Source organism: Solanum verrucosum, unplaced genomic scaffold, assembly GCF_900185275.1.
Source record: "Solanum verrucosum unplaced genomic scaffold, falcon-dt-bn FXZP01000305.1, whole genome shotgun sequence".
In the NCBI taxonomy this organism is placed as follows: domain Eukaryota; kingdom Viridiplantae; phylum Streptophyta; class Magnoliopsida; order Solanales; family Solanaceae; genus Solanum; species Solanum verrucosum.
Genome location: NW_026019908.1, coordinates 472,713 through 498,552, shown reverse-complemented (window position 1 = coordinate 498,552; position 25,840 = coordinate 472,713). Strand labels below are relative to the sequence as shown.

General features: G+C 35.7%; 2 protein-coding genes across 2 annotated transcripts; both read right to left on the bottom strand.

Annotated features, from left to right (window-relative positions):
• Nucleotides 1-372, bottom strand: LOC125821541 (uncharacterized). Its single transcript, XM_049500963.1, has one exon. The coding sequence runs from the start codon at nt 370-372 to the stop codon at nt 1-3; it is 372 nt and encodes a 123-aa protein (XP_049356920.1).
• A 3,416-nt stretch (nt 373-3,788) lies between these two features.
• LOC125821430 (diacylglycerol O-acyltransferase 1A) lies at nt 3,789-24,059 on the bottom strand. Its single transcript, XM_049500849.1, has 16 exons — nt 23,538-24,059; nt 21,505-21,585; nt 21,234-21,307; nt 21,064-21,139; nt 20,760-20,827; nt 20,258-20,381; nt 19,862-19,948; nt 17,760-17,861; nt 17,543-17,679; nt 15,528-15,609; nt 15,399-15,419; nt 5,634-5,696; nt 5,103-5,150; nt 4,933-4,995; nt 4,625-4,678; nt 3,789-4,514 (listed from the first exon to the last, which is right to left on the bottom strand). The coding sequence occupies exons 1-16, from the start codon at nt 23,913-23,915 to the stop codon at nt 4,410-4,412; spliced, it is 1,563 nt and encodes a 520-aa protein (XP_049356806.1). The 5' UTR covers nt 23,916-24,059; the 3' UTR covers nt 3,789-4,409.
• Between the last annotated feature and the right edge of the window lie 1,781 nt (nt 24,060-25,840).

The window sequence follows — 25,840 nt, the reverse complement described above, 5'->3', positions numbered from 1 at the left end:
TCAGGTCCAGCCATTGACTACTTTGGTACACCTTTCTTTAATCCAACGAAAACTCTTCTTTATGGATCCCTTAACCTTTCCTTCAACCGTGTAAACCTTATAACTAGCCACTCTCTTCTTCCTCTGCAACTCTGGATCATTGAAACTCCAGCTCTTAGAAACTGACCCATTACTTGACTTCCCTTTCTTAAACTTCACTTCCTTGGACAACTCCATCCGAGTGTTATTCGATGCATATGAAGCACTATAACATCGAAACCCACTTGGGTTTGAACTGGGTTCGCTGTAACCGTTACCAAAATCAGTAGAATAACTGTAGCTTTCGACTTGTCCTCTGGAATCGTTATATGACTTGCATCTCAAGTCATCCATTTTTGGATCTTCGAGTTTTTTGTGAATTTGGGGACTTTGATTTTGGTTCATGTAATTCACCTCTGGATTTTTCTCTTTTCCATTGTGTCGGTGGTCATAGGAGTAGCAGTGGGAGCTGGAATTGCATGTTATGTCTAAAGTGCTAACTGCAATTATTTAACATTTGTCACGTTTTGCCTAACCTAATTTGACCACCTAAATTATATTGGATTAATTTAAATATTCAAAACTTAAGTGAAAATATTATAGGTTATAATTTTTTAATCATATATTTATATAAAAGAGAACCCTAGCCCCACCTACGTGGTGCCACCTCAAATCAAAATTCCCTTTTAATCTATTTATTTTCAAAATTAGTCTTCCCCTTTCACGAAAAGTTGTGACTTTTATGAAGAGTAGCGATTTTTATGAAAAATTATGACTTTTATGAAAGGTTGTGACCTTTTCAAAAAATTGTAACTTTTCCAAAGAGTTGTGATATTTCCGATAAGGCACAATAAGGATTTGTTCACACTACTCTTTATTGTCTATAAATAGAGAAATTTCCTGCCACTATTATTTGTAGGTTTTTTTCCACTCTAGGATAGTCGAATTCAAATACATTAATTAAGCTTTTTATGAAGTTTGTTTCATTCCTCAAAGTTTTATTCCTCCTTTTTCATGGAGCTTAATCTTTACTATAAGTTATATTGATTCATGTAACTCTGACAATTTCTTTTTGCTATTTTGGTGATTTTTTTTTAACTCTGTTAAAAATTTCAGCAAGGATGATTGAAATTTGATCTTCTCTTTTGTCCCTTTCTACATGTTTCTTCATATAGACAAAGAAATTTGATTTCAATTACAAAGCGATATTACTACTCTTGCACCTCTCATAGGTCCACAACTCATAACGCTGCTGGAATGGTTGAATTCATTACATTTGGTTCTTTAGTAAACCAAACTTTTATTTCTACCACTATTATTTGTAGGTTTATTTTTGCTAAATGGGAGTTGAATTCAAATACATTAATTAAACTTCTTATGAAGTGTTTTTCATTCCTCAAAATTTTGTTCCGACTATTTCATGAAACTTAATCTTTTTCTGTAAGTCATACAACTATTGCAATAACTTTTTGTTATTTTGGTGACTATTTTTTTAACTCTGTTAAAAATTCAGTGATGATGTTTGAAAATTTATCTTCTCTTTTGTCCCTTTTTACAGGTTTCTTCATATACTTTTTGGGAAAATTGCTTGTGGGTTGTGCTATATTTTGTAGCACACAACTACAAATCTGTGATAACTAATACGGAATCAATGATGAAGTTTGTTAAAAGAACCAAAAGGATTGCTCTCTTGCTTGCCACAATTAGTATGTTATTTTGATTGTTTTTTCTTAGGTAGAAACATTTTATATGTCATTGCACTCTTCCTAGAATATTAGTATAGAAACAATTAGTACACTTCTTTTAACACAAGTTAACTAATTAGTCATATTTCTTCGTCTCTTCTTTTTGTGCATAATAAGAGATCAAGCTTTCTTCAACCTAACAAATGTCCAAAATACACTATAACAAAAATAGTTTTTATCGGCAGTAAATATGCACATTAACGAAGAGTGCTAGAGCCTTTATCGATATTAATTAATTTTCATTAGATTCAATGTTGCTATAGACTTTGGGGACATTTATAGAGAGTACCAATTACCTCTGAAAATACATATTTAGCCACAATTAAACTATTAATTTTCATTAAAGATCATTTTTGCTTTAGTGATAACTCTTTCTTTTGATAAAGTTTTTTGTTTTGTTGATAAAGAAGTAACTCTTTCTTTTGACTTCTTTCAATTAAATTTGTGAACTCTAAACTTGAATGCAACCTTTGAAAATATATGTTAAGCAACATGCCTTTTTCTTCTTGATTGTTAGGAAAGTAAGGTCGTCTTTATTATTATTTGTGGATATTTGTGAGTTCAAGTGCTCACAAAATCAGGCTCTGATATTTTAATATGTTATGTGTCAAAATTTTGGTTTAGCATATCCAGTTATGAACAGTTCCATTCAGATATCACCTACTACTTGGTTGATAATTGCATTAATTCTTTAACCATAACAATAAATATGGTTCAATTCAAAATAAGTTGGGGCTGGTGATATGAAACCTAAGCAATAATAATGACTATTCTGAGACAATGAGGAAAAATATTTGTGATGCTAACAATTTTAGGGTCATTTTAAACATTTACATGATATGTCATACTATAATAAAAAAGAGATTGATGGAGGTTCATAAGAAAAGAGCCGAAGGTCCTTTATTTGAATTTAGTTAATTATGGCTTTTTTGTCTCTTCTTTAACTCTGATATTGTTCTGTATAACTTTTTGAAATTTAGAAAATTTGATTACTTCTAACCACTATTTCCATGAAAATTTTCTTAGACTTCTTTCTCATACTTCAAAATCTCTCTATGACTCATAATTTTTGTATAACAAAGATGAAAATTTTAAAAAAAATATAGCACTTTAAGATTTCGGAGGACTGATTTACCTTAAGACAAACTGTTCTTGAAAATGTAGTGTATGTATCGAAAATACGAATATTACTGAATGATCATATGTAAGCTTAATAAAATAGTTCAATTCTGTGCGAAGCACGGATAATTTACCTAGTATCAATATAATTAAAAAAAAAATATCTTAAAATATAGAACAAAATCTAAATAATTTAACTGTCGAAAAGTAAATTGAGTGTTAATAAAGAGTAAAGTTGCACAGATTCTTTACTTGTCTGTTGAGACACTGTGGCAATAATAAACGAAACACTTACTAATTGCAAAAATAGTAATTCAAAACAGTATAATAATAATTTGATCAACTCCAATAGATGTTTATTCTATCTTCACATGAGCGACTTATACTTTATGTGCATTTTGCTTTTGAATGATGTGATTATGTAAAAGAAATTTTACTCCTTCAATAATGTAAAACTTAAACTCATCAAAACATTTTGGAAGATGTTACAGCTAGTAAAATTGGAGCTCCACTGGTTTCAAAATTTTGCATTAATACCTCTAAAGACTAGAAATGAATGTAAAACTCGGTGCTGACAAAAAATTAGGCGATTCTTCCCATCTGTCTTACCCTTGGTAGACACAATTACCTTATACATAGTGCTAGTGGGAGGTGGCAGGTATCCCATGGAATTAGTTGAGGTGCGTAAAAAATGGTTTGGACACTCGATAATACTAGAAGTGAATGTACCAACCAAGTCGAGCTTATTTCAAGTCCCACTTTTCTAGTCTGGAGAAGAAAAGATTCAACCATAATGTTCTAGAGTTTTCAAGTCAAAAAAGTCTGCCCTTAATCTACAAGTCTAGAAAACGATGCTGTACTAGTTACGCAAAATATCTGATAGAAAAAAAGTTTTTGAAATCTCAAAGTTGAAAACATTAACTTCATGTCCAAATCATACACCATTACATACAAATAGGACATAGACATTATTAAATTGAATATGAATCTATCATGTTCTTTGCTGTCTACTTCAAATGTCTTTCACAGCTGTGCAATAGCAAGTATGATTTAGCTTCCTCCAAGATTTTGTTTCACAACAACAAATTAAGCGTTATTAAGCACAATCGGCTTTGTTTATCTGTTACACCCAATTATATACATTTCATGCTAGCATCACAGCCAAGCACAAGCAGAAGAGATGAATGAGAAACTAGAGGCGAGTAGGGATTACATTAACAAGTGCAGGTACCTCAAGATTGTATGTTACATTTTTCTGACATGGAGAAAAACCATAAAAATGTTAGTCATCAGCATCACCTTGTCGTGCCCTTGTGTTGTGCATCCAGAACAGATAATTTCGTGTGTCATCTGAATATCATTTGGATTGATGAAGGAAATAACTGGAATGCCTTTGCCAGAAACACATCATCAGCAATGTTGTTGCTAGTGGATGACCAGTGTACTCTAAGAAACAGTAGCATAGAGCTTGGAATCCAAAACATAAATACTCGACCACACAACAATTCATGATCCTCGGCATCAAGCTTAACGTGCACTGCCTTTTCTATTCATTACGTCGTGGTAATACAGGAGCACACACATTGGCTGACCAAGAATGCAGAAAAAGCACCAGAACATCATATTGCCCACCTAGAAAGATTATATAACTTAATGTCAATCGCTTTTAATTATATTTTAGATGAATGTAGAAGAAGGAATCAGCTGAGCGTATGGAAATATAACTGCACCCAAAAACATACCATCGAGCTTTGGAACTGATTTTGTAAGAAGTTTGTGAGAATGACCAAAGGAACCTGATCAAAGAAACATCGCCATATTTAATCTTCAGCATGGGCAAAGAAGATAATTCCACCATTTTCAAATAATGATGTATTAAAAGCAGTGTTCTCAGGAAACATGAATAACAATGAAGTTAAGTTCTAGTGTTCTATGCACCTGATGAAAATAACTACTAACCTGCTATAATTAGTTAAACTACGCTGATAGTGTAAATTTGTAGCCAGTGTATACAATTTAAATCCAGTAACATAATGCTAAATGCCATTACCTGGAACATAATTCCAATGAACGCCCAAAACTTGAAAAGCCGACAAGGAACAGCAATACACAGCTGCAGATAGGCAGGAACATGTCATCTCAGAGACTTCAGACCAGTAGTTGTAAGTTACCATTACTGGGTTACGTTATAAAATATGGAAGAGGGAGGAAATAACGTACCTCATGGAAAACAGCAGATACAAGGAAAGCAATCAGTAATGCGATCGCCTGCACCAAGCGTTAGCAGATATTAAACTTGTCAAAGCAGAAAGTGCAAAATTATTTCAAGCAAAAGGTTGGCATTTTATCCTATTTACACTCACCAATTAACAGAGATCTGACAGCTAAATACTTTTACGTAAAATATTCTGTTGAATTGTCAACTAAAAAATGTACATTATGAAGGTCGAATATCAGAGGCAACTATTCCATTTTCAGCATAAAGACGTAATCTTAAGGTTTTAAACCCATCTACACTGGAAATATTTGTACTTGAAGATCAACATATGATAAAAAGGTGAAAATGCTGCCATAAGTTCTCTAAAAAATGCATTTTGAATTGAGGAATCATAAAATGAACATATATTGCTGCATATACGATGAAACTAAAAGTAGAAGAAATATCAAAAATCAATTTGGAGGCGAACACAAGAAAAGTATGATATATACACGAAAAAACAAAAAAACGAGTAATTGAGACTAAGAAGGCACCTTTGGAATTCCATTCCTTAAGCATGGGAAATAAATGTGACGAACCATCCACTTATGAACAGGCTGCAATAATCACAAGATACATTGTTACTAATGTAAAGGAAAGGAAAATGCTTGACAAAGATGGAAGCTTAATTGCATGTGCTTGTAAATTAGGGTTCTTTTTATCTGGTGGAATAGGACAATTAATTTGGGGAAGCAGGACTCGATAAAGGTAATTGTTTAATGTGGTCTCATGCAATCTGTTAGGTGGACAGAAAATACTCCATTCAAACTTAAAGGATAGTTTCATATAAGAGGGAAAAACACAGAACAAAAGCTATATTTCGGAAACCATTTAAGTTGAAAAAACTCAAATATATTGACCAATTCCATTAGATTTAACATATAATTTAGGGTGTTCATTAGGATGGACCAAAAATGCACCCTTTTTGTAACCTAATAGGTCAACCTGAATAGCCAAATGGACACCAATACTTGCACCTATTTGTGTTCCCGGCCCTGGACTCCACGAGGTTTCATCCAGACACCTAAACATGGTCAGAATTAGTGTTTTAAACTCCTCTAACTGCTGACCAAGGTTATGTTTTGTTTGTCTAAAACACCAAATTTGTTTAGGTGTCAGGATGAAACCCTGTGGAACAAAAGGGTTGTTGCACAAATCAGTGCAAGCACGTGTGTCTATTTTGCTTTCAGTAGAAGTTTCATTTTTTTTAAAATGACCCTTCTTCCTTTAAGGGGTAAAAGTTGACTCTGTTACTTAGTATACTTTAACCAAACTGGCATCCTTATTGCAGTTATATTTTACAACAAGTATGACAGTAGAAAAATCAAACTACAGAAAATAAATAAACTTGATTATTGATTTCAATGTTGCTCGGACTCTTGAAGTCCATTAAACTCACTAGTCACTTCAGTAGTAACCTAAAGGCAGAATACCTAAAGACCTCCCTAAGCTTTTTTTTTTTTTTTTTTTTTTTTTGGGGGGGGGGGGGGGGGGTGGGAGCTGAATTTGGGCGGATCAAAATGAGCTAAGTTAATAAATGGGAAGGTTTAGACATGTGTGAGGAGGTGCATGTTTGGACATATGCAGGTGTGGGGCAGGGCTCCGAAATAAGATAATTAAATTATATGCGGGTTTTTGGTGCGATTTAGAATTTAAAGTGATCTCAAAGTTTTATGGTCTTAAGAGTTCATCCATGTTTGGAGATCATCATATTCATGGGTGCACTTGATATCACAGTGATTAGTGTCAGGCTGTCAGCAAAGACACATCAGGGATTTAAACTCCATAGGTTCAATTTTTTACGTTTTGTATTTTTAAATTTACACATTCATATCTACTCCCTCAGTCCCACGTTATATGACACTTTTCTTTTTACTCAGTTCCAAAAAGAATGACACATTTCCTTATTTGACAAATGTGTTTTTTTTTTTTTGACAAGGTAACTTTGTATTCACACAAAAAAAAACCTCATCAAATAACAACTGATAAGGTGGGATTTACAACCCCATAGGGCATCCTGATAACCAAAAACCCAAAAAAGAACTTTACAATTGTCCTATGAAGTCCACTAGACTTACTACCCCCCCCACCATATCTTGTTTACACCAAAAATACAGTAAACTCAGACTCTTCATCTTGATCTTCTGAATGCTGCTAGCTTGCCCGTCATGGGATCTTTCATTCCTTTCCTTCCAAAGTGTCCACCAGATGCAAGCTGGAATATATTTCCACCAGTCCTCTTTTGATCTTCTTCTTCTGCTCATTCCTTCCCAGTGTTTCAGCATGTCTAAAGAAGTTTCTGGCATTACCCAGCTAACTTCAAGTATACATAAGAACATGTGCCACAGATTTACAGCTGTTTTGCAATGTAGGAATAAGTGGTTGTTAATCTCTGCCTCTTTATCACAGATATAACACCTTGAGCAAATCTATATACCTCTTCTCTGTAACCTTTCGTGAGTTAAACATGCTTTTCTGATCACCAGCCATGAGAAACATGACACCTTTAGTGGAATTTTGATCTTCCAGATTAGCTTCCATGGCCACTCCATTCTCATTCTCCGGTTATGATTCATATTCCAGTAGCAGGATTTCACCGTGAAACTCCCTTTGTTGTGCAGCTTCCATATTGGACTGTCAGGTCCTTCTGTGACACCTGGGAATGGGTTCAACACCTGCAACAGCCCAGCTACTCTACTAATCTCCCAGTCATTTAGAGCCCTTCTGAAAATCAGGTCCCACCCTTGAGGAGTCCATACCTGTGCCACTGTAGCCATCTGTTGTAGACTTAAAATAAATAGATCTGGGAATAAGCTTTTCAAGTCCCTATCCCCTATCCAAATCTCATTCCAAAAATCAGTTTTAACCCCATCTCCAATTTTGAATGATATATTGGAGGCGAAAGAAGGCCATAGTCTTCTGATAGTTTTCCAAACACAACACCCAAAAACACCTGTTACTTCATCAGTGATCCAATTATTTTGAAGACCATATTTATGTGAGATGAATCTTCTCCATAATGCCAAATCTTCAATACAGAACCTCCAAAGCCACTTTTTCAACAAACTAACATTCTGTACTTTCAACTTTTTTATCCCCATACCCCCTTGTATTTTGTTGAGGGTCACCTCATCCCATTTGACTAGGTTGTACCCAAGCTTCTCTTTGTTCCCCTGCCACAAGAAGACTCCTTAGTTTGTTGATTTTCTTCTTTATGTTTCCTGGGATTGGGAATAGGCTCATCATGTAAGTTGGGAGGGCATCCATTACTGACTTTATGAGAGTTAATCTGCCTCCCATAGATAGGTATTGGCTCTTCCATCTTGTCAGCTTTCTCTCACTTCTTTCCAACACTTCACTCCATACTTCCACTTCTTTATTTTTTGCACCAAGAGGCATTCCAAGATATTTAGTTGGTAAGGAATCCATTTGGCATCCTAGGTTCTCAGCAAGTATCTGCATATTGGTAACTTGGTTAACAGTGTACAAGCAACTTTTATGCCAGTTAACATGTAAACCTGAGATGCCCTCAAAAATGGTTAGGATAGCCCTCAAGTGTCTGATTTGCATTATTTCAGCTTCACAGAATACCAAGGAATCATCTGCATATAACAGATGTGTGATTTCCATAGTATTTCCCCTGTTAGCATTTGCAGGGAAGCCTCTTATCCACCCATTCTCACTTGCTCTTCCACTTCTTTAATTTTTGCACCAAGAGGCATTCCAAGATATTTAGTTGGTAAGGAATCCATTTGGCATCCTAGGTTCTCAGCAAGTATCTGCATATTGGTAACTTGGTTAACAGGGTACAAGCAACTTTTATGCCAGTTAACATGTAAACCTGAGATGCCCTCAAAAATGGTTAGGATAGCCCTCAAGTGCCTGATTTGCATTATTTCAGCTTCACAGAATACCAAGGAATCATCTGCATATAACAGATGTGTGATTTCCATAGTATTTCCCCTGTTAGCATTTGCAGGGAAGCCTCTTATCCACCCATTCTCACTTGCTCTTTCACTTCTTTATTTTTTGCACCAAGAGGCATTCCAAGATATTTAGTTGGTAAGGAATCCATTTGGCATCCTAGGTTCTCAGCAAGTATCTGCATATTGGTAACTTGGTTAACAGGGTACAAGCAACTTTTATGCCAGTTAACATGTAAACCTGAGATGCCCTCAAAAATGGTTAGGATAGCCCTCAAGTGCCTGATTTGCATTATTTCAGCTTCACAGAATACCAAGGAATCATCTGCATATAACAGATGTGTCTTATTTGACAAATGTTTAATGACATTATCAACATATTACCCATGTTGGGTCCCACTTATTTGGCAAAAAGTCCACAAAGGTAAGGATAGCTTTGGAACATTGTCTTCCCATAATTCTTAAACTCCGTGCCTAGTCAAATTACATCCCATAAATTGGATGGGAGGGAGGGAGTAATATTTATTGTAATTTTAGTAGACTTTTATACAAAAATTTATGCTAGGCATTAGAAGTACAGGGTTCAAATAAACCCAGTGCCACTATGTTGCATCCGCCCCCTGAGTGTAAGTTATTCTATTCTTTTGAATTTTGAAAAGCAATTTGGAATATATCATTTACACGTAAAAATGGAAATGAAAATAATCTAAAACACACCTAAAATTGGGAAAAAAAATGTAACATGTATTTTGCAGAGTTACTGCAATCGCTAACCAAAACTAATACAGATCATTCTTATTCCATTTTTAATATTGATAAGATTTCTAAAAGATATTTCCTATGTCAATATGTATAAGTGTAGAACAGTGCATCACTAATATAATGACCTCCAGGTCATTTTCTCTATTTTCCAATCTTTTACGCATTTAGAGGTTTCTTGTGGCGACCCCAAGTCCTTTATGACTTGTTGTGACTGATAGTTTGGTTGCCAAATTGTTCGTTTGGGTTTTGTGCAAGTTTTCGTGTTTAGGAGCCTTTGAAACTTGAACAGTTGACTTCGGCCAAAAGTTGAGGAAGACGGCCTCAGAACGCAATTCTGACGGTTTCACTAGCTTTTAAAGGGCCATTTTAGGCTAGGGGCATGGTTAGTTCGGGCCCCGAGACTTCTGGTGTGAGTTTGTGCCGTTAGGCGTTTTAACTTTGAAGCTTAAGCCAAGGTTTGACTTCGGTCAACATTCATGGTAAACGTGCTCAGATGAGAATTCCGTTAGCGCGGTTAGCCCTTGAATGTCGAGTTTGGTCTAGAATGACCTTTCGTGCGGTTCTTGAGGGTTCCAGTCACTTTGAGCCTTCTTGTGGATTTTAGCTTAGAACAGAACTTGGGTGTGGGGCCCACTTTTTATCGAAACGACCTCGGATGGAAGTTTTGATGGTACCATTGAGTCCGAAATGCCAAATTAGATGGGGTAGCATATTTCGTTTGTGCGCACACATTTCGAACGAATCTCGAGCACCCCGTTGGAGAATTAGGTGTATGAGCAAACCGGTTGAAGTGTTGATATCTGGTGCAGGCTTTTAGAGACCAGAATTTAGGCCTTAAGTGACCGGATTCGACTTTTAGTGACCATTTTCAGTTGTTTATATCCAAAAAATTTAGCTTCAGTCCTCATTTTCAAAGTGCGATATCTCGAGCTTGGAAGCTCCGATTGAGGTGATTCGAAGTTGTGAACGACTGGAATTTTCGTGGCTACGCAGTGGAGTTTTTGGGAAGTGTCGGGGTGTTAGGAATGCGTTGGAAGTAATTAATTTAAGTATTTAATTATATTTTTAGTTGCTTTATTTATTATTCTAGAATAAGGTTTAGTTTCAAAGTTTCATAAGGATTAGGTTAAGTTATAGTCATTAGTTTGGAATAGGATTTAGGTCTCCTACTTTCATAAGAATTAGACTTCCTATTGATGTAATAAGACTCCTATTTAAAGGGGCTTTTGATGAATAAATCAGTAAGTCATAATTCAGCAAAAAGCAGGAGATTGGAGTTCTTTCTTCCATTGAACACTAAGGTTTCAGTCTCCCTTTGAAGAGCTGAAGAGATCGGAGTTCTCCTTTAATGAATTCTAAGGTTTCAGCCTCCCTTTAATGAGCTGATTTATATATCGCCTTGTGAATCGATCCTTCTCTAAGAATCATAACAATTTGGTATCAGAGCCTAACACAATGGGCGATGAGATCAGTTCTCAATTTTAAGGAAAACATACCATTACAGAAACCCTAATGGACTCTAAAATTGCAGCAATGGAACAACGCCTCATCGAATGAATTGTCCAAGTCATCCAAGAACAATTGTCTAGATTGAGAATTGACTCCACAAAACCAGCAACCCACAAACCTGAGTCAAATAGTGCCCAAACAACTAGCAGATCAACAATTCCTGCTACAAAAGGCAATACACCACCTACTTATAACGGCACCAATAATTCATTAATTCGAGCATATCGTTGTGAACATTTTTTTGAAAAAAATCAACATACAATGATAGCAAAAAAGTTTGGTGTGGCTGGATTTCACATGTTCAGACTAGCACCATTATGGTATTATCAACTTAAACGAGCGAAAGGCTCAATGAGTTGGGAAGAATATCATCGATTTGGACCTCATGAAAGTAGCAATCTGATGGGCAAATTAGTCGTGCTTCAGCAAACTGATAGAGTCGAAATTTAGCAATGTCAACTTCAAACTAGGGTTGGAATTGGATAAGTTGATACTGATCCAGATTTTCGATTGGCCCGAAACTTGAGCTTGAGGACAAGCTCTTTCAACGTGAGGGGAGTAATGTTAGGGATGCGTTGGAAGTAATTAATTTAAGTATTTAATTATATTTTTAGTTGCTTTATTTATTATTCTAGAATAAGGTTTAGTTTCAGAGTTTCATAAGGATTAGGTTAAGTTATAGTCATTAGTTTGGAATAGGATTTAGGTCTCCTACTTTCATAAGAATTAGACTTCCTATTGATGTAATAAGACTCCTATTTAAAGGGGCTTTTGATGAATAAATCAGTAAGTTATAATTCAGCAAAAAGCAGGAGATTGGAGTTCTCTTTTCCATTGAACTCTAAGGTTTCAGTCTCCCTTTGAAGAGCTGAAGAGATCGGAGTTCTCTTTTAATGAATTCTAAGGTTTCAGCCTCCCTTTAATGAGCTGATTTATATATCGCCTTGTGAATCGATCCTTCTCTAAGAATCATAACACGGGGGCTCTCCATTTGAGGTATATTCCCCCCCGAAGGGGCTTCCAGCTCTCTTTTGTGTTCTTTAATTGGTGATTTTGTTGCATGAGGTGGTTGGGCTGTTCCAGGCATGGAATTGACCCCCATTTCGGGGAACAAGCTTGGTTAGTCAATTGGGACCTTTGACGGAGTCAATTTTGAGATTCCCAATTCAGGTCCCATATTCCCGTTTTGACTCGATTTTGGTTATGTTTCCGATTATTGTGATTTTAGTGTCTAAACATATGTAATGACATTTGTGATTGGTAATTTGATAGTGTGGCGGTGTTTTGAGGCGTTTCAAAAGTGGATAGCCCCTATGCGGTGGATTCGAAGCACTCGTGATCGGCTTTGAGGTAGGCTTCAGTCTACTTTCTTGATTAGATAATGCTAGTATACATTTTATATGATTTTGGATTGTATTTGTCGGGTATTTAGCTATCCTCTTGGTATTCCATCTTTTTTAACTCAATAGGCTTGGGCTTATAGTGGGTGTTGGGATCCTTAGTTTAGGCTTGTAGCTTTACTTGTGGTGTAGATGATCTTCCTTATCCTTGTTAGGATTGATTCGTGGTGGCCTTAGACTAGGCTAGACATTAGATGCTTTAGGTTGTGTTTTATCGCATTGTAGTTATGATTTGCTCTCTTTAGGGCTTGTTTTGGGTCGTTCTCCTTGCGTTGATGCTTGTGACCTTGGTGGTTCATCGTAGTCGTGGGTTGGTCCTAGCTATGCTCAATCTGGGACTGGAGCGGTGTGATTGGGGTAGGGCGTCATCCCTTGAGTTTGCTCCACCTTTATTGATTTGAAATCTCTTCTTGATCCCTTCGCTTGTTGTTTAGCAGTAGGTCTGTTGTATCCTTATTGAGCTTATGATTATATTGTTGGGCCCGAGGCCGTGTGCGAGGACCAGTTGGATCCCAAGTTAGTACTCTCCGCCTTGATAGCATGGTTTGGTTGGCTATGTATTTATTTGAATTGGAGTGCCTTGTTTAGATGCTGGTGATGGCATGCATTGCATTGTTTGTTCATTCTCACAGATTTGTGGTACGATCCTGGGGCATGCATTGGCATATTTATCTTTCATGTTAAAACACTATTTTACTCTACTCTATTCTAAATTGGTTTTAACGTGAGTCGTACCACCTGGATCACTTGATTTCTAGTTTTTGAGATTACGAGGCGTCAGGGACGTGCTCCTTTCCTACTTGAGATATTAGAGGCATCTGGGATGTGCTCAGTTTTCACTTGACTACCCAACACGTCAATGCCCTTTCTTGCATGCTTTTGGTCTTACTTACGCCCCCGGGTTGGGTTACTCTTGCTAGCTGGGCGGCCCTGATTTGCATGAGATCCTCTTTAGAGTCGACACGCCCTCGAGTCACTCTTGCTAGTTGGGCGGCTTACTCCCCTAGGAGTGGATTGACTGGCTAGGTGGCCTCGATTGATTTGTCACTCTTGCTAGCAAGGCTGGGAGTTGACTGGAGTCCTATGGTTATGGTTTCGAATGGTCACTGATGGTTCTGTTACTCACCCTGCATTCATATGTATTGCCTATCACCAGTATACTTGTTTGTTGATTGCACCACCAATTTTATGGGGGGCGTTGGATTATGTTTGCTGGTTGTACCTTCCGAGCTTAGGGGGGTCCGGTTAGGTTATTGTTTGACTATATTATGTATCTGTAATTGCATTCTTTGTTAGCTGATAGGCCTGACTTTAGAATTGTGGTTGTGGGTCCTCCTGACCCTGGGTAGTCGACTTGGTATCTTAGTTACTTGCAAATAGGTTGTTGGCTTGCGTTCCAGGTACGTTCTTGACTCTGCTTCTTACCCCTTGTATCCTGCTTCAATTATGTATTGCCTGTCTACTTTAGTATCTCCTGTTTAGTTGCTTGTGCTATGCTTTCCTTATTACTTGTTGTTTATGCTTGTGTTATCTTTTGAGCTCAGTCGGCCGATGCCTACAGAGTACCGATTTTGGTGCTCATACTACATTTCTACTCCCTCCAAATCCTAGTTTGAGTTATCTTGTCTGTTCATTTGGAGTCGTGGGGAGCAGCTTGGAGTCTAAGAGTCTAGGGTGAGCTCCTGGCGTTCGCAGTTGTCAGTTTTTGTCTATTTTTGGCTAGGCTTAGTCTTTATATTGTATTCTAAGACCTAGTCTGTACCTATCTAGTATTTGTAAAAGCCTTGTACTCTTTTTGGATTAGATGCTCAATTACTGACTGATGTCAGGTCTTGGGATGGTTCATTGTGTTGCATTTATATTGATTACCCTTTCTTATCTTTGTTATAAGATTTATGCTTCTTATTGCTGACTTCCTCTTGATAGTCTGTTGTTTATGGCTCCGGGCTAAGGGTTAGGCTTACCTACTGGTGGGGCATAGTAGGTGTCATCATGACCTGAGAAATCGGGTCGTGACAACTAACTTCACGACTGAATTCTTCTATAATATTAATTATTAGCAGCAGCCTTTGAAAACTTAAAATTTGTTTCAATTTTAGAGCCAGCCATTTTTATGTTGTTTTAAAGCTCTAAAGGTCAAAAAAAAGAAAATAGAACTTAAGAACACACTTTAATTCCCTAACTGACATGCAAAATTCCAGCCAGACAAAAAAGAAATAAAACTAACGGATTTTTATGAAAATGAATACTTAAACGACGCGGGGGTGGATGCATGCTGGTATAGTATAGGGCAGGTGGACGGGGTGAAAGTGCTATGGGGCGGGGCGGATTTGAAATTTTGCAGGTTAAGATAGAAACCACACTGCACTGCTTGCCATCCTTATAGTTAATTGTCATCCCTGTCAAGTGTACTTTTGGAAAGATACAGGTTGGGCCAAAGATATTTTGGCAAAGCTAACTGTGGAGTGAAAGAGAAGGCAGACATTTGATTCTGTTAAGGAAGGCTTTACTTAGTGGCAATTACATCATTTCAAAATGTACTTTTGGTAGAAACTGAACGTCAATCAAATAAGTAGACTTCTTGATCAATACTCAATAAGACAACAACATGTTTGCATGCATGAGAATCAGGAAATGATTTACGGTAAAAGGCAGATAGACGTACCATATTCCACATTCTCCAGTACTGATAACAGCAGCCGCAGCAGGATAATCACACAAGAAAAGAATAAGAAACTCCAACCAGATCTGAAACAGTTCGTATAACAAAAGGCAAAGTGATACTTGAATCTACCTCATCAATTGTTTTGGCATTCCACCAATCCTTGTAGAACTCACGATCACCAAAACATAGTAGTTCGGCAAGTATATTTAGCCTGAAGACAAATATGAAATATGTAAACAGAACTAAGTCTCTTTGATGCAAGGGAACATAAGCAAAATATTCGTTTTAGTATTATTCAGAGATCAGTGTAGAAAATTTTCATATCCTCGTTAACACTGTTAAGAAGTCCCACATCGGAAAAGGGATGGGCAATTTGGTCTCCTAATATGGACTTGGACGATCCTGACCCTACAAGCTAGCTTTGGGGTTGAGTTAGGCCCATGTGTCATATCTTTACAATGGTATCAGAGCCAAGTCCATCCCAATTCTTTGTTCACCGATGTTGGACCCCATTTATATTGCCCACGCTCCAGTTAACGAGGTTTGGGCGTGCGGCGGAGTGCTAAGAAATCTCACATCGGAAAAGGGATAGGCAATTGGTCTCCTTATATATGGACTTGGACAATCTTCACCCTACAAGTTAACTTTTGGGGTTGAGTTAGGCCCAAGATCCATCTTTACAAACACCAACGCCATTTCGAAGAGAAAGCAAAGAAATAAATTATGATGACATGACTCTGAATCTTTAACACTAACAAAAATAAGGAAGAATGCATTGTCTAAACATCAGATGAGTTCTAATGTCATGCCAACAATCATAACTATTCAAAGGATTTAGAAGGCCTTAGCATTAAGGCATTCACAACTAAAAGGTACTTTCTTATTCTAGGGGAACTTGTTCTCTCTTTTTATTTGGGTGGGGTGGGGTGGGCGAGGGGGGAGGGGAGGGGGACAGATAAATTTCAAACAGATATATGCTAAACTAAAACCATTCAGGCTCATTGAATCCAGAGGTTCTTTTGGTGCACCATCTGATCCTTTCTTTTCTCCTTGATAGTAAGCACTAGAGGTGGCAAATGGGCGGGTTGAGTCAAATTTGGGCGGGTTGAAAATGGGCCAATATAAAATGGGTAATAATTTAACCCGCTCATATTTCATATGGGTAAAACTGGACTGGATAACAAATGGGTTGGGTAAAATACAAGTTTACCCATATTTTTATGAGTAAATAGTACTCTACTTTAGAATTCAACATGGAAAATATATTTTAGTCTTATTTTGGGATGAAAAATGTTGAAAGTATTTTATTTAATTTAATTGTATCATAAAAGTCAAAAAAAAAATCCTATGACTTTTCAATATAAAATAAATTTATGTAATAAGAAGGGGGAAATATTTTTAATTTCAAAGTAAATGAATATTTGCATTTTAGGAGTAAAACATGCTTAATGCACTTTAAGCAATATCAATAATAATACATGATTTGCTTATTTTACACTATTATTTATTATCCAATATAAAATTAAACAAATAAGAAAATATAATTATAACTAACAAAAAAAATGTACATTTAATATATATATTTTTTGAGGGGCCAAAGACTTCACATTTTCAATTATAGAGAGGAATAATTAGTTTTATAGAAGAACATAAAAAGTAAGAAAAGTTGCAACATTTTTAGTATGTCATGAATTTTGAGTGAATAAAAGTTGAAAGCTTAACCCATTTGGCTTAATCCATATTTTACCCATAGTTTACCATATTTTACCATGAATACCCATATTTTTATGGGTTTAAACCCATATTTACCCATGTAAAAAGTCACTCACCCAACCCATTAAAGTATGGGCGGGTTACCAAAATATGGGCTCATTTTGCTAGTACTAATAAGCACTAATCATGTTTAGAAACTCAAATTTTAGTAAGCGATCAACACTTCTACGATTACTAACTAAGCATCAAAAGTTGGAATAAACATGTTTCGATTGGGAAAGGGGAAACACGTGGAGACAGACACTTCAACGATATTAATGGTAATTGTTCTGAAGGATTTTACAGCACACATTTCTTGCAAGAAAAGGGATTCAAGCATTGAATAAAAGGAAAAGAAGTAAATAATAAAAATTAAAAGTAGAGGGACATACCAAAGATGAAAGATGCAATAAAACATGCAGAGCCAGACATATAAATTTGGAACCGAAAGCTTCAATACCCTCTCAATGGCATATAAAAGGTTTCCTTTCAAAGGATGTTGTGAATTTTGCACAATTGGGTTAATGTACTGCACAAGGATGAATCCCGTCAGACTGTATTTATGCTTATCAGAGGAAATTCTGAACCTTCACAAAAGAAAAAAATCACCTGTTCTATGATAAATCCCATCAATCCTGTAAATATTACCAGCTTGATGAATTGTCGGGCCACCCAACCTTTGCGAATGCATGGAGTGCGGGGATAGCTAAGCTTCAGATAACAGAATAAATAAATCAAAAAACTAATGAGTTGATGTAAGAAACAACTCCTAAAGTGAAATCTTTGATCCCTTACATAGGATTTTTATTTAAAAGGGGATTTAATGATAAGATAATAGCTTGAGTAACCTATTTCCTTTGGTTATCAAAAAAACAATTATAAGATGTTAGCATATAATTTTTTGTAAGAAAAAGGAAGAGGGAACCACAATAAGTTAATAATCTAGATAGATAAGAGTCCTTCAATAATGGATAATCATGGAATGAACTTTATTCAGTTCTAGCTTAATTGTTTGGTTGAGTTGTCTTTCAGGACCAGACCCAAAATTAGCATGATAAAATACACTAGAGTAGTCAAAATGAATGAATATGTTCAATTCTACAACTTCCTAAATCTACTAATTGAGCTGGACTTAACCCAACGTTCTAAATTACAAGGAACTGCTCTTGGAGTCTGAATATGAACAGTAAAATTCGATAAGAAATTCAAAGGCAGCAGAGTAAATAGTTTAAAGAGTATCATATAACCCAATCCTTTTGCAATCTCAATGAGTAATTTAAAACATCTAAATACCAACAATACTAAGTCCAAGGTACATCGTCATGCATACAAGAATAACAAGTTAGTATAGTTACATGTGTATCTTCATTAAAATGGTTTTTTAATAATTTACTCCATTTGCACCAATATTATTTGAACAAACTGTTTCGAGCACGGAATCTATCACCAAAAGCATTTGAAGGCAATAGTTGTAGAGAGGGAAAAATGAGGATTCTAGCAAATGAGAAAACCGACCATATGATACATACTATAGGGTAGCAGACTAGCAGGGAAGAAATTAGACTTGTTAAAAGTAATATTAGGGATCAGCACCCTGCAAAACAATTTCAAAATCTAAAAGACAAATAATAAGTTGATGACTACAAATCACAAGATTCCTACCACCAAATTTACAATTTGTATTGCAACACCAATTTAAAGCTCCTAATTTTTTATATATTTAGAAGATCGATAGCCCCTCTCTCCCACTTGTGACCTAATTTACTTTACCCTCGTAGCCAAATTGACCAATGCTAAGAATGATGTCAGATCAAGGGTGTGGCCTAGTGGTCAATGAAGCAGGTTGAGAACTACGAGTATCGGGTTCAAATCCCAAAAGCAAACATACTAGGGGATTTCTTCTTACCTGTAAGGTGTCGTTTAATGTGTAGGATAACACCAAAAAGTCCTGGGATTAAATTCTAGTGCCACTTACTTTGTTGTTTGGTTGGCAAGTTCGGGATAACTTATACCAGAATAAGTTGTCCCTTCCCTTGGGTGGTATAGTAATTCTGGGATAAAACAGGTAAATGACAAAGATATCCCTTTAAACCCTTTTTATACATCACTTTTCACATTCATGTAGGTTATTTTTGTAAGAAAATAATTTGTTTCTTAAAATTTATGCAATGCATATTATTTTGAATACAACAAACCAAACACCCAATAAGAAATAATCTCAGCATAACTTATCCCATCATAACTTGTATTCAAACCAAACGACTCCTAAAAAGCCTTGGTGGACAGAGTTACCGGTACTTGTGTTGGTGGGACATTGCAGGTACCCTGTAGAATTAGTCATGGCAGTATCTACTGATTGAGTTTTTAGTTGAAAATGCCTGATAGATCAAGAATAGTTTGATGGTCAAATTATATAACCTTGACCATTGAAGTCTATGTATGATAGTTAATTTGGCACATATCAAATACAAGTTTATCAGCAATAATGTCTAGTCCTCTATGACCAAACCCAAAACCTGAAAGCATCAACTAGGTACAGACATCCACTCCTAATTTCTATATTAAACATTGCAAACCACCATAAACAAGTTTATCTATTTAGAATCGGGGTTAATTTGCAAACAAACATAAGCTAATGATGTCATGGTGCAGGTTTGCAACGATGAAAGAAAATGACTGGATAAAATTTTGCAAGATTTAACTGATCCTACCTGATAACATAATGTTGGAGCAACCATGAAGTAAGCTAAACTCTTGAAGCTAACATCATAAGAGTAATCCGCATCTGAAGTTTCAACCTAACAACATAACAACATAAATAAGTGAATAACAAGAACAACATACCCAGTGAAAGCCCACAAAGGGGGGTCTGAAAATAAGTGAATAAAGAAAGAAAAAGAACATAAAAAAGCTAGATATAAGAGATTCAATATAAAATTGTTCAAACCACAAGAATAAGATAAATCACTGAAGTTGGTTCCTGGGAATTGGTTTCACCCGAAGCATCGGACCAATCTAATGATTTTTAGTATTCACACCCAAAAATGAAGCTTTAATTCAGCGCAGATCCTATGGGTCTATGAGAAGAGGACACGGATTAATAATACCTTATCCATAGACTTTGCAAGTACTCTCATATCGTGATTTGTATGTGCATAAGAAACCAGCTTCATCCACACAATACAAGCAACGAGCATCAATATGACACCAGACAGAAAAGCAGAATCACACCTGTGCAGTTTAAAAGCATTAACTTGATATAAATTTTAAATATATACCAGCTAGAGAAATAGCAGTTGGACAGGTACAGTTGAAAATTCTTCCTTCGTAATGATAATCCAAATTTTACATCAGTGATTATCCTACCCAACATCCCAAAATGAAGGTTTAAAATGTCTCAAATAGTTAAACTCAGAATCAAATATTAGTTCGTAAGCAGAACTCCTGCCCTAATAAATAGTCATTTTTTGACATCTAAAATATTTTATATTCACTAGCTAGAAAATTTCTCAGTTTTACCACAAACATGGAAGCAGCCAGAACCGCCTATCATACACTTTTAAGAGGATATATATCAAAGTTTCATGATTACAATGCATAAAGACATACTTGAGAATGACCAGAACTGGATACAAAATGGCAACTGTTGTTATAGTTATGTGAAGAATGACCACCACCTGCAGCATCACGCAGAAAAAATTATTGATTAAGTTTGAGTCTTAAAGTATTTGTGGATCATAAAAATAGTCAAAACATCACAAGTGAAAATCACAATGGCCACAAACACAACTATAAACAGGAAAATGAGTCGGTGAGAACTCCATGTGAAAGATATTTTCACTTCACATAACAAGGATGGATTTTAGAAAGGAAAAAATAAGGAAACATAGAAAAAGAGGTGATCTCGACTTACACGCTCAGTCAAACGCCTCTTCTGTGCCATCTTCTCCACAAGGAAAGCAGTCAGAGGCAAAAGTTGGAGAATGAGACTGGAAGCAAATGAAGACTTTCAAACTTTTTTGTCCAAAGAATAGTAGGTATTAAGATCAGAGCAAAGAGAAGGGGGGCCCAAGATGACAATACCAGCACATTAGAAGCGGCCAATCCCTTAAAGACTTTGAACTAAACCAAAAGCCAGCCCTAATTAACAGGCCATACTGCAAGAGTAATCAAAGTTTGTCATCTGCAGTATAGTACTTAAACATTTTGAAATGACATATCATCTCTTTTGTAACCCTATTCCTATTCATTGATTGGCTTAGATGGCGCTACTGATGCATCAAACAAGTGGGCAGGCAACAAATTGCACTGTCTAGTCAAATTAATTACAGTGATATTACAGAAAGATGTATACCTTCATCAAATTCTCGATAATCAACCTGCTGTTAACAGCAATGAGCACCACCACACAGAGATTGAACAAGCCTGCGTGACTCTACCACAAGAACCATATATAGGGCATCAGCAAAGAGTTTTATGCCCGCTTCACACAAAGGTATAAGCTCTTGTGAGCCACATGAGATGCAGTCAAGAAAAACACAAAACTGAAATTCTTTAGTCTTCAAAAAGTTTGTAGACTTCCACTTTCCTCAGTAGTTCATACATCACTAGAGAATACTGATAATATAGCATAGTAACTCTTTTATAGAAAATATAATGCTACTTGTGAGTCACATGAAATTCAAAATCACAAAAAACATGAAGTTGAGTATCTTTCGTCTGCAAAAAGTTTATAGACCTCCCTGTCTTCATTTTTTGAGAAAGATATTATTTTTTTTTGAGAAAGATTTCCACTGTCCTCATAAGTTCAAAAATCATTAGTCAATACTGATAATATTTCACAGTAACTCTTATCATTTGTCAAGGTCACCTGCTATGCTTTTCCTCGATAAAGCACAGTATAGGTGTGATCAAACCAAATATCACAAGAACCTATTACCTATTAACAGTTCTATATATCTTCTCCTGAAATTTGGTGACCATACTGTACTATGAGTATATCCTAGATCACACAGGGTGAAAATATATTATTTAGATGATGGGTTAAGGACAGCTTCTCTTGTGGCATGATCACTGACAGTGGCAGGACTACCTTTTTGGCTGACCTCTTTGTTTTAGTACCCTATCTTTCAGATGATGGGTAAGCACAGCTTCTTTTTCTGCATGACCACTGTTTGTGGCAGGAATACCATTTGGCAATCATAGATTAATGATTGATACATCCAAAAATTGAAACCGGTACATGAAAATTTTTTGGAATTGCAAGATTTTAATTTAAGACACTAGGTTTAAGTCGTGTGATTTAATGAAGCACATCAAGGACGCTGGCAAATTGCAATGCCTATTGCCTAGTTTCCTCTGACGGCAAGTCCTGCTGATGCTAACAAAAAGTGTAGGGCTAATGTGAGGGCAGTCTCTTTGAAGTTCGTGTCTTATAAAAGAAAAACCACTGCACACTGAGCACAGTTGATCCTTTTTAGTAGACAATTTCACTCAAGAAAATGTGAAAGTCAAGTTGCCCAATGAAATCATTGGCTTATGGAAAACCCCAACAGCATTTATAATTCTAGTGCATGGGGCCAACAGACAAAAAGAATGTATTCTCTTTGCTCAAAACAACAGCCTATCATAAAGCTAAAGTTTTGACTCATTGCTGAGTGAGTAGTACAATAAAAAAACAAAAACTTATCTCAATCTAAGCTTGTTTGCCATGTCTAACATTGGATTTTTGCTTACCATCATCAAACAGGCCGTCAGTTGTCCAATTCAACAGTAGCCACTTCACATATGACAATATGGATGAGACCACACAAAATGAAGGAACATAAATTTTTTTGACGAAAAATAATAACTTCCTCTAAGACCATGTCCCTGTTCACCTCTTTTTTCAGCCCCAGTTCATCATGGTTTGCAGTTCATTACAACAAAACTTCTCATTTTCCTTTAAACCTCAACCGTAGTAACCCTGAAATGTGATACAAGCCCTTTGTGCCTTGCTATCTAGAAATAGGAAGTTAACAGTTCTGCAAATTGCAATAACTACAGTGTGGAAGGTGTTCTCTGTCATCTACTGCTCACACCATGATTTACTCCAATTCAAGCATTGACCCAATGATATCGAATGCATATGCACTTCAACTTCTGCAACTAATTATTATCACCACTAGTATTCCCAGCCTTTAACAGGTAGTCAGAAAATAGAGAAATACTTTTGGACTTGGGCATTTAGATGCATTCCCTCATAAATCACATAGATCACAATTACATCCTAAAATAGACATACTACCAATCAACCCAAGGCTTGTTTGACCGACGCACAAATGAGGAGCCACGTAAGTAGCAAAATTCCTCTGTCATTGTAAAGTAAATGGTGAAATATAAACATACCTGTCTGAAAATGGCGTCGGAACTAAGAGGACTCTCCCTGATTCGTCGGTGAGCTGGCGCGGACGCCCTGTAAGAAAATTTATAGGCAGTTGTTGCTTCGGTTGTTTTGCTTTCGTCTCCATTGGCAACAGCATCGTTCCTGTCCTCCTTTTCCCTTGGATTGGATTCACCAACCGATTTAGTCGGCTCATTCATCGTTTCAAATCCAGCACCGCTGCCACATACATCATCAGTAGTATTCACATCTGCACCGTTGATTGCATTAGCCTGCTCAAAACCATTACTACCACGTCTTCTCCGAATAAGATCGGATTCAATACCCGACGCCGTTGCTGTGGCGGTGGCTCCTTGATTCTCCGGCAATTCCATGATCGGCATTACAAAATCAGAGTCGAAATGAAGGGAGATTAGAAATCGAAATCGACATGCAGTTATCGGTAACTGAAAAAGAGGATCTAAGATGAGGATATTGGTGCTTAAGGCGGTTTGATTTTTGAATTTTCACATTAAACTGGATTTGGATTTATAAGTTTATATGCGCAGCGTGGAATATGTGCGGTGCATTTTTGGGTGGAAGTGACAAAGATCACAGAGGCGTTTGGAAGTTTATGAGGTGCCAAACATTTTTTTAAGGCAAAAAGAGGTGAAGTTTTGGTTGAAAGAATGAAAGGACAAAAATGGGGAAGAAAGAATAAATAAATTAGTGGAATAATCATATTGTTTTGAGGTCAAAGGATAATTGTTCCCCATATTTAACATTTGACTGCCTACTTTTATTCTTTATATTAAAATTAATAGGGGTCTAAAAACCACTAATTGAGTAGGTTTTAAATTTTATAAAAATACCATGAAAAAAAATCGAATCATATTGAATATATTTATAAATATAAAATAAACATATACATTTTGCCTCGAGTCTAAAATGATTCAAGCAATGGCCTTTAGCTCCCAATTTTTTTAGGGGCCATGTTTCATTTTAATAATAAATTTATGAGTAAATTATTATTTATATTTTTTAAAAAGAGTACTTTAACGTAAAAAGTGTATTTATTTTCAAAATAAATCAAATAAATTTAAACAATTCAAAGTATATGAAAATTATTTTAAATATATTTTAGTGGTAAAATATATTCATATCAATGAGTGTATTTGAATATTTGTATTTGAATTATATCTGAAAATATCTTTGAGTCGAAGTTATCGTGATGGCTGGGTGATTTTTCTAGTACTGGTACAAGCATATATTATATTATATCAAATATAAGTGAGCATCCAAATTGAGTGAATAAATACCATGTATCCAATTAAATTAAGCAAACAAATATAACAAAAAATATTTCTAGGTTTGATAATTAGCCAAACTAATGCTATATTTGATAATCAATTAAATACCAAGGACCCCGCAACAAATATAACAAAAAAATTTCTAGGTTTGATAATTAGCCAAACTAATGCTATATTTGATAATCAATTAAATACCCAAGGACCCCGCTTTTTATGAAAACTCTTCTTTTTGGTATTGGTACTCAATGACCCAAATCGGTATTTTCACTTTTAAAAAAAGGTATAAAATATAGAAATCTCAACAATTTTGGTGCTAGTTATAACGACACATAAGTTATGTATTAAATATATAAGTTATATATCAGATATATAACCATAAATCAAGTACTATCATTTTTTTAAGGCAAAAAGAGGTGAAGTTTTGGTTGAAAGAATGAAAGGACAAAAATGGGGAAGAAAGAAGAAATAAATTAGTGGAATAATCATATTCTTATTAGCGGGGGACCATATTGTTTTGAGGTCAAAAGATATTTATTCCCCATATTTAACACCCTTTCCCTTAGGCGTGCCTTTACATTTATTTGACTGCCTACTTTTATTCTTTATATTAAAATTAATAGGGGTCTAAAAACCATTAATTGACTTAAAATATGTTAAATGTGTTGTAAAATATAATAAATATACTACAAATAGTATAGATAAAAGATATGTAGAGTAGAATGTAGAGATCATCTTATCAAAATGTCTTCAAGTCTCTCACTTTTGTGTCTTTACAATGGTGAAAGAATAACCCTATTTATATGTGGAGAAATCGCTCCAAAAGTTATCATATTAAGTATCATAATAAATAGATACATTCTTATCCAAAAAAGTTCATAGCTACTAGGGAATATGAATAGTTGCTCATGTATTAACTCAATGGACAATCCACTCATTCAATGAATTTATAACACTCCCCTTTGGATGTCCATAGATAATGTGTCTCGTTAAAACTTTACTAGGAAAAATTCAGTGGAAAA

What these genes read in the sequence shown, in the direction of transcription:
- LOC125821541 (XM_049500963.1), bottom strand. Translation starts at nt 372, where the DNA reads ATGGATGACTTGAGATGCAAGTCATATAACGATTCCAGAGGACAAGTC.
- LOC125821430 (XM_049500849.1), bottom strand. Translation starts at nt 23,915, where the DNA reads ATGCCGATCATGGAATTGCCGGAGAATCAAGGAGCCACCGCCACAGCA. An exon ending in CCAGTTCTGGTCATTCTCAA is followed by an intron (nt 20,382 to 20,759) that starts GTATGTCTTTAT and finishes TAAACTGCACAG; the next exon opens with GTGTGATTCTGCTTTTCTGT. An exon ending in TATTGCATCTTTCATCTTTG is followed by an intron (nt 15,610 to 17,542) that starts GTATGTCCCTCT and finishes ATTTGTCTTCAG; the next exon opens with GCTAAATATACTTGCCGAAC.